Source organism: Volvox carteri (genome assembly GCF_000143455.1).
Source record: "Volvox carteri f. nagariensis unplaced genomic scaffold VOLCAscaffold_45, whole genome shotgun sequence".
Lineage (NCBI taxonomy): Eukaryota > Viridiplantae > Chlorophyta > Chlorophyceae > Chlamydomonadales > Volvocaceae > Volvox > Volvox carteri.
The window spans coordinates 752,389-760,809 of NW_003307588.1; the positions used below are offsets into that span (position 1 = coordinate 752,389).

At 54.6% G+C, this 8,421-nt stretch overlaps 2 protein-coding genes across 2 annotated transcripts; one reads left to right on the forward strand and one right to left on the reverse strand.

The window, feature by feature from the left end:
- The first annotated feature begins 811 nt into the window (after positions 1-811).
- Positions 812-5,639, forward strand: VOLCADRAFT_106528 (uncharacterized protein). Its single transcript, XM_002954702.1, has 6 exons — positions 812-1,873; positions 2,420-2,518; positions 2,848-2,961; positions 3,193-3,249; positions 3,553-3,604; positions 3,726-5,639. Exons 1-6 carry the CDS (start codon positions 1,196-1,198, stop codon positions 4,925-4,927), a joined length of 2,202 nt encoding a protein of 733 aa, XP_002954748.1. The 5' UTR covers positions 812-1,195; the 3' UTR covers positions 4,928-5,639.
- Positions 5,640-5,661: 22 nt separating this feature from the next.
- Positions 5,662-7,635, reverse strand: VOLCADRAFT_76453 (uncharacterized protein). Its single transcript, XM_002954755.1, has 3 exons — positions 7,585-7,635; positions 7,329-7,508; positions 5,662-6,651 (listed from the first exon to the last, which is right to left on the reverse strand). The coding sequence occupies exons 1-3, from the start codon at positions 7,603-7,605 to the stop codon at positions 6,310-6,312; spliced, it is 543 nt and encodes a 180-aa protein (XP_002954801.1). The 5' UTR covers positions 7,606-7,635; the 3' UTR covers positions 5,662-6,309.
- Positions 7,636-8,421: the final 786 nt, after the last annotated feature.

Below are 8,421 nucleotides of genomic sequence, written 5' to 3' on the forward strand. Positions count from 1 at the left end.
CTCAGAGCGAGAGAAGCGCTGCGTCCTATAAAACCACTCCTTGAGTAACTCGAGTGCGCCTGCCTGTGCTGGTACTGGTGTTTTCTTTGGCGGCTCAGTCCGGAGCTCATTCACGTATATTGGGTCTTAACCCTTGTTACATGTACATATATAAACTGCCGCCACATACAGTTATACTGTACTCGTCCTTGACTCGGGCATTACCCCGGCCCAATCGTATTTGTGATTGAAGGCGGCTGACGTCAATAAAACCAACGCAGGTGGTTTTTTTAACTTTTGTGGTTTTTTTATTCGGTCAGCTTTGGTCCTTTACTTGTGGCACAGTATCATGTATGTCATTCGCGCCAGTTGTGTTTTTTGTCCTTTTCCGTCCGGTCTGATGCGCTTATTGCGGTCCTGCTGCCTTACCTGTCTCGTCCAATAGCATGGCGCGTTAGTAAATGGTGTCTTGTTTTTTGAAGCAACACCCGCTGGTGACCCCCGGGACAGCAGGAAGTACTCCCTTCCGTTTTGCCGCAGATCTCTTATACGGCTGTGCCATGTGACGCTTCGTTTTTTCCTTCATCCCCCGTTGTCCAGTATGTTGCGTGATCGCGCAACCGACGGGTTTTGCGCGCGGCGATTCACTACAGCAAACCTGAACATAAGTTAGCTGGCACATACCGTTTGGTTAGACCCAACTGACGGAGGCCATGTTTACGACACAGACGGAGACTCAGTTACTGTCCTCACGTACCCGAGTTACGGTCTCGTACATCACTGAAAGCTGGCAAGGTCCCTGTGAGAAGCTTCACTCCGAACATTAGGAAGTCAATTTTCTTGTGAGAAACGTGATACTGAGGAATCCCTTGACCGTCGCCTTGCCATCCAAACGACTTTCTGCTACACGTGTATCACTATCCAGCCGTGTAGGAATAACTGTGATCACCTCTGCTGCGTTTTGCTTGTCGCTTTTTTTCCGGGCCTTCTGGAGAGCCGGGATGCCAGTAACCCTGTGGAGGTGATTAACACTCCTCACAGCCCTACCGGCGAAAAGGAAGAACGATCTTTCCCTTGCAAGCAGAGTTTTATCACTTACTTCGTAGTGATTTACGTTGCTCGGGGTTTGGCAAGGTTTCGACAATTGGACTGCAGCTCCTAGCAGTTTCCTGAGGTGCCCTTGACTTTCAGTGTTCGAAAAAGAGGAACTTGAGAAATGGATCCAGCAAGCAAGCAAGCGGCGAAGTACAAGACTCAGTCTATCATCGGTATAATCAACGATAAAATGGAAGTTGGCATGGCTAAGATCCGAGGCGAGGAGAGCGCGGCTTTGGATGTGGCCATCATCAAAGCGACGCTGCAGGACGAGGTGGTGCCCAAGGAGAAGCATGTGCGCACCCTGAAGATCAATTGCGTGCCAACTTCGCCGCGGCAAATCGTGAACTACGTTATTCATGGTCTCGTCAAACGGCTAGACGAGAATCCCAAGGCTTGGCTTGTCACCCTTAAGACTCTTACTGTGTTTCACCGGCTTATGCGGGAGACAGAGCCAAGCTTCCAAGAGGAGCTGTTGCGCTACGCGGAGCGCACGGGACGACACCGCATGCTGCGGCTGGACTCCTTCGCGGATCACACCACGAAGGAGACGTGGGATTACTCCGCGTGGATTCGTGTGTACAGCGTGTACCTCGACGAGCGCCTGTCGTTTTTCCGGGCGATGCGCTTTGACCCGGAACACGAGCAAGATGCTCGTGAGTCAAAGCTCCGAAATTGCTCGGCCTCGGAGCTTCTGGAGTATCTGCCCTCAGCGCAGCGCCTATTGCGCCAGCTTGTGAGCTGCATACCCGAGGGGGCTGCGCAGAACAACGAAATCGCGCTCCTAGCTTGCTCGCTGGTGAGGGTTTCCTCGGGCAGGGGTTGCAAGGGGGGTTCCGTGGGTCCTTGTTGGTTGTCGCAATATCAACCATCCCCATTAACCATGGTTTGTGTACACGCTTCTGCCTAAATAGCCTTCGCTATATCTATTGTTTCTTAATTTACAACCCTGCGAGCTTAGTATGGGGCAGTACAGCACCAACTCTGCGCACCATTGCGAAGAGACAATGAACGAGCCTTAGGGGACTTCGGCCTCAGCCGGCACCAAGTTGCTGCATTCCTCATCATGCTCCCCCACGTAAAGCAACAGTTTCCTGGGCGGTGACATGAAGAGATCCCTCTCCCTGCAACCCTGCTACCGTTTCATCTTGATGCTCTTTACCGTTGAGGTCGCCTTCATCGCATTTCCAGTTCCCCGCCATCTGCCTGCCGTCCGGGCCCCTCAGCTGGGCCGGCAAACCTCTCAAAAGCACATATAGGGCATGTTTGGTCTTTGGATTTCTGGTGCCATGTGTGGAGTTCAGATGTTCAGTGATTGATTCACAGTGGATGATTCACCCTGCAGGTCCTCAAAGAGATCCGGCCCGTGTATAAGGTCGTCTGCGAGGGTATCTTGAATCTGGTGGACCGCATTTTTGAGATGGACCGCGGCGATGCGCTCAAGGTGAGGTTCCGGGTGCTGTCCGGGGGCACCTAAGGTGCCTGGTTGCATGTGCGGCCCAGTCCCAGTCCCAGTCCCGCGACGGGCCGCGACCGCCGTGGGCTCATGGCAGTCTATGTGTAGGATGTCTGTGCACGGTTGCACTGCGGCCTAATCGGTTGGATACCAACGGGACAATTAAGTCGTTTTGCCTTCGACCTCGAGCTAGGGCGCCCTTTCTTCGTACGTGGCCCTGGCTTTTGTCCTCACCCTGCTCTAGCCCTGGCCTTGGCTCTGATCCCTACGTTGTCTTGCCGCCTTTGCGGCACTTGTCCTCTTTGTTACTTGCCCAGGGTGTTGAGCTGGTGAAGGAGAACTTGGCCGTGAACGACAGGTTCAACGCATTCGTGAGCGCAATTGGCAGCATCCAGCCCCTAAAAGGTGCTGTGCAGTTTCCTGTCGTGCAGGTGAGTCGGGCCGCGTAGGAGATTGCGTCCGGGCCCTTTCGCACTTTTCCAAAAGGCCCTCGTATTTTGTTACAGGGTGTTGTGAATTAGGATTGCAGACCGCTGCTCGTGCTCTGTTGGCCCTGGAAGCTGGTGTTTTGGCACTAGATCTGGCAGCCAAATTGTGCACTCAGTACGACGCCAGCTGCGCCCGTCATAGTTGTGCGTTGTCCCTTGTTCGCTTGTTTACAGCCGCTGCCGGCTGACTTCCTACCTGCGTTGGAGGAGTACGTCAAGGACGCGCCGAAGGTGTGTTGGGAGAAGGGCGAGGGGAGAGGGAAACATGACTCGTGGCGCATTGACGAGGACAAGCATGGGCACAGCTGCGTGCCGTGGGCTCGCCGCCCATCTTCTACGCGGCCCCTTTCCAACCGCCTACATGACAGCATTTCCTGGTCTCCCCCCTCCCCACACACGAGAATGCGTGACACGAAAGTCATTCGGGCCACACTCTAAAAGCTTCTTTCATCGCAACAGTGTCTTTCCCGACCGAACACGCTGTTTGCGTATTCTATCCTTTCCAAACCATTGTTCCAACGTTTTAACCTACAGAGCGCTGGTGATACCGGGAAGCTGGGCCGCGCCGGATCTGTCGCTTCAAGAGGTATGCTTGTTTCGAACGTATCTGGTGTCTGGTTAGCGCGTGGACTGTCTTGTTCGCAGTGTGTTTGCAGCGTTCCTGATTCGCGCTCCGTCCAATCCTTAAACGACCCTGATGGACGCAGCTGGAGGCGGCCCGCGGCTGATTGTCGGAGGCCCCATCAAGGAGCAGCCCAGCGGGGCCGCGTCGCCACCGCAGCCACCACCCCCAACGCCGCCAGCGGAGGTGGATCTGTTGGGTGGGTTCGACACACTTACAGTCAGTGAACCGCCGACAGCTGCGCCAACTGCGCCCGCAACAGCGGCATCAGCTGTATCCGCGACGCCGGCGTTTGACCCCTTCGTGAATTTCGGGACCGCTGCCCCGCCATTGGTGCCAGCAGCGACAGCAGCGACAGCAGCGACAGCTGTGGCGCAGCTCCCACCACCGCCAGCTGCTCCTGTGGCACCGGGCTTGGTGGCGTCGAGCTCGTTTGCGAATCCTGCAGCGGCGGCCCTCGCAGCGGGTATGCCAGGCATGGTGGCGATGCAGCCGCCGGTTACCTCGGCACCTCAGGGCAGTACGTACAGCGACCACACGTTCGGCCAAGCAGGGAACGCGTTTGGTACCCCAACACCGGCTGTATACTCGCCGCCCGCAGCCGCGCCTCTGGCAGAGCCCGTGACAGCACCCGCCGTGCCACCGGCACCATTCAACCCCTTCACAAACCCTGCAGCAACGGTTGCACAGCACGTGCCGCAACCACTGGCGCCTTCGCCGCAGCCCTTTGCGCCGCCGCAATCCTTTGCCCCGCCGCCGCCACTGCTGCCACAGCATGTGAACGCTTTTCCGCAGTCGCCTGCGCCGATGTCCGCGCCACAGACCCCAGCCGGCTCCCAGATGCCCGTCGGGCTCAACTTTGTTGCCGGAGCCGGACCGGCGCACACTGTCGCCGGCAACCAAGCTCTCCCAACACCAGCCTTTGCAAACCCATTTGGATCACCAGGTGTTCCCGGGCCGCAGCTACAAGCCGGTGTGTACAGCCCACCTACTGCGCCATCTCCCTCGAACCCGTTCGGTGCCGGAGCATCGGCCATGTCCAGTGGTAATGCGACCGCCTCGAATCCCTTCGGTGTGGGCCCCAGTGGGGGTGGCTGGGCGAACACGTTGGCGGCCCCAGTGGTGACGCACGTTGGCGGTTACAGCTTGAAGAAACCTGCGGATCCCCTAAATGACCTTTCGCTGGACCTGTTTGGCAAGCCTCAGGCTCCGCCCACACATCAGCCGATGCGGCCTCAGGCTGGGGCGCCTCAGAATGGTGGGGGTTCTCCGGGCACTTTTTTCTGAACGCTTATCCGACTTCGTCGTTTGGTTTATGCTTGTTCCAGGGACTTAAAATGGACGTGTGTGCGTGTGCAGCCGGCGTATGTGGGGGATGTGGGCGTGAACGGGATGTGGGCGGGGATGGTATGCGTGGTTCGGGTAGTGTCGCTTGGATAGGAGCTGTGGTGCTAAGAAATATTATTGCTCATTGATGTATTAATTAGCAGTTTGCACGGTGAGTAAATCTTGGGAGTATTTGTTTTACTTGGAAAGAACTGATTGCTTGCAGAAAGCGGGTTCAAGTGTTGCATCGCTTTTCCATGGATCTATATGTGGACATCGTGGGAACAGTGTGTTTTGCTGGGATACATCCCGGTGTACTCCGTCGCATTCGAGGCCGACGGGGACGTTGCGCAGGAGGGCTTGTGGATAGTCAGTATTGCTATTGCGTCACATCCGTTTCCCATGTTGGGAACTGTCCTCGATGCTTATGGGCATATGGTTAATGGTGTTTCTAGAACGCTTTGCGCCCCGTACATTTTTTTCAGGCACATGTATTAAAACGGCACAACACACCGGCTATGTAAATACACGGCGACCGTTCATATACACTGCTATTTGTCCATCCGTTTAAGCAGTGCGCCCAAGTACTACTCGGGCAACAGCCTTTTTTTCATGTGGGGACCTACCTTTCCAAAGTTCATTGTCATCAAGGAAATTGTAAAATGCTGAATGATGTGTGGGACAGGGGTCACCCTGCGGCCGCTACCCGGCAGACCCTGCCTTCCCGGTATTTCGGGGCACCCTCATCCAGTCACCCTTGTCAGTGGACCGCTCAGGTTCAGCACCAACCACCGGCATCCAACGGAATCTGCCGAATCAACGGCGGTTCACTCCATTCCTGATCAGCTCGCAGATCAACTTTATCCCAGGTCACCACCGTCCGTCGAATAGGGGCACTTTTACCTTCCACCATTGGAAGGATTTTCGACCTTGACGGGTCTCGATCCCGGGATCTCCCGGGGCATCGGTGTGTGCGTTAAACCAGTAATGGCTGATCTGTATGTATGACCTGAATGTATGCGTCGAACACCCAAATACGCCTTGAATGTCTACAGAAATCGCCGCAAGGTTTACAGCTAGGCCTTCGTCCGGGCCACATATACACTGCCACAGCCTTGTCACACTGCCACGGCCTTGTTCGTATAACCCGTCCGCCATGCACAGCTAGCTACTTGCCACATTATCAATACACGTTCTGGCGATGGGTGACGGCAAAGACTTCCCCTGCCATCGCATCCACTCTCCTACCTAGGTAAATCACACCCGCAAGGTCGCCGGCCTCTCAAGACAAAACTGAGGTCAGAGTCCACTCAACCGAAGGACAGCTGCGTAACGTTCATAACTTAGAAGAAAGACTCGCCCTTGACCGCCTCAATTAGCAACAGCCCGGCAAAACCCAACATAGCCAAGCGTCCGCTCCAAAGCTCCGTATTGGTGTCGAAAAACATCAGGGCCTGTTGCAGGCCCTGCCCCTTCATGTTCTCTCCGGTCGCTGCGGCATGAAGCTCCTTCAAAGAGGTGCCGGATACGATCTTTGGCAGGATCGACGCAAAGGTAATCGTGAGGCTGAAAAGGATAATGGGAAACCAGCTGTCGCCAATCTGCTCCAGCACTGGCTGCTTCTTAGTCAGCTCTGGGGCAAGAATGGACACGAACCCAATCATAGCAACGCGCCCGTTGACACGCTGCAAATGAAAGGGAGGCATACAAAACATCGGGATGGGGTATAGAAGCCCGGGGCCCACGGAGGAACCTTAACCGTGGGAAATTTCAAGGGTTGCTGATTAACTGTCGCAAATAGTCTCTTCAACCTCCAATCTCAACTGCCATCGTAAGCCTTTCGACTGCAGCGCGGTCCTCGCACCTTTCCTGCCTGCAGCGGCTCCCGGCCTAACCCAAATTGCTTAAGGTCAGCTTGAGCTTGCACTTGCCTTTATGGCCGTCTTTAGACGGCATCAGCAACACGCGTATTCAGCTGCCGGGACGTACATAATCTGACACGAAGCCCTAGAGCGACGAACAAGGTAAGCAAGCTGCACCCTGGCATGCAAAACACACAACGGGGCGCCAGGCCCTACGCGAACAGTCTGCACTCCAAGAACTCTATCTTGCCCTCACTCGACACAACATATATAATATAATAATTTAAGGAAATGATAAGCTCACACCAGAAACGTTGCCCCTACGCACTTCTACCACCACGTCGCCTCCACAAGAGAAACATGGCGCGCTATGTCTATTACTTGCATGCCTTAAAAAGGTATACAGTCACATACTATAGGGTCGAAAGGATTTTGCTGGACGTTGCGATGCGAACACAAGCAATTTTCGTGCACACATAACAATCAGCAAAGCTACTCACCTCAGGCGCAGAGCCTGCGAAGGCAAACACATCGCGAGTCGTCTCCGTATCCTTTGGCCATACAGGCACGGGCACTGGTGATGCACCTCCCTCAGCCCGCACGCGAACTGTGCAAAGGCGAGGCGAGCTGCGGAAGGGCAGCGGCCGGAGGCCAATCCGCGCGCGAATTCCCTGGCAGCCCTGCAGTCGTTTCATCTATGGTTAGGTTAACCAATACATCTCGCTTATGCGTTCGGCAGGCCTCTTAATTGCGCACCGTGGACACAGCTGCAGCCATCTTAAAGTATATGCAAACAACTGTATGTCTCTATATCGTATTAAATACTATTTTTAGGTGTCACGAAGAGACAAATTCTGGTGGTGCAGGTGACCGGCTTCGGAGCGCGCAGAACGCCCAAAGCGGTGGAAGCGACGGCAACTGTATTTCCGCGTCCATGGGGACGGATATTGCAAACAAACAGAATAAAGTAAAGCATTCTGTTTGTGCATTCAAAGCGGCATATGCATCTCATTCTAACCCTGCCAAGGTGCCTACACCACACGAGGGGTACTTTTAACCACTCTCCCAATCCCTCTCCAGCCACATGACTTCAAGTGACTGCAGTCTGGGCAGTCTAGGGGTTAACGTCTCGACCTTTCTCTCTCCTTCCTTTTCATCGTAGGTTTGGTCTCTTCCACTGAAGCTGTCTGCATCTTTCCCCTAAGTGCGTGCAGCGTCATCCGCATGTAACCTTCGCACGTGTTAAGAAGAGGCCTTAACCCAGCGTTGACACGTTCGCCAACATCCGATCCAACTCTCGGAACATGATTTCAGGTGTCATATGAGCGTCACGGCGTCTTGTTTAGCTGGACCACTTGCTTGACAGTGCCGTACGGTCAACATAGTATTTCCGTGTGCAAACCGTTAAAATCGGGAGATCTTATTATAGCTTCAGTACACACGCAAACATACTAGCATGCAGCAGGCGCCTCCGTACCACATACATGCAACATACATGAGCGCCCGCGAATAGCATCCTCGCTTACCAATTCACCCCATTCGCAGCTGCTGCGGAGGCACTTCACAGAAGTGAGAAGTATAGAAAGCATGCTG

Bases quoted from the DNA above. Each gene is read 5' to 3' on its own strand.
- VOLCADRAFT_106528 (XM_002954702.1), top strand. From the start codon at position 1,196: ATGGATCCAGCAAGCAAGCAAGCGGCGAAGTACAAGACTCAGTCTATC. The intron at 2,519-2,847 runs GTGAGGTTCCGG...TTACTTGCCCAG, and splicing joins ACCGCGGCGATGCGCTCAAG to GGTGTTGAGCTGGTGAAGGA. The intron at 3,605-3,725 runs GTATGCTTGTTT...TGATGGACGCAG, and splicing joins CGGATCTGTCGCTTCAAGAG to CTGGAGGCGGCCCGCGGCTG.
- VOLCADRAFT_76453 (XM_002954755.1), bottom strand. From the start codon at position 7,605: ATGGCTGCAGCTGTGTCCACG. The intron at 7,509-7,584 runs GTGCGCAATTAA...AAACGACTGCAG, and splicing joins TGGCTGCAGCTGTGTCCACG to GGCTGCCAGGGAATTCGCGC. The intron at 6,652-7,328 runs GTGAGTAGCTTT...TTTCATTTGCAG, and splicing joins TCGCAGGCTCTGCGCCTGAG to CGTGTCAACGGGCGCGTTGC.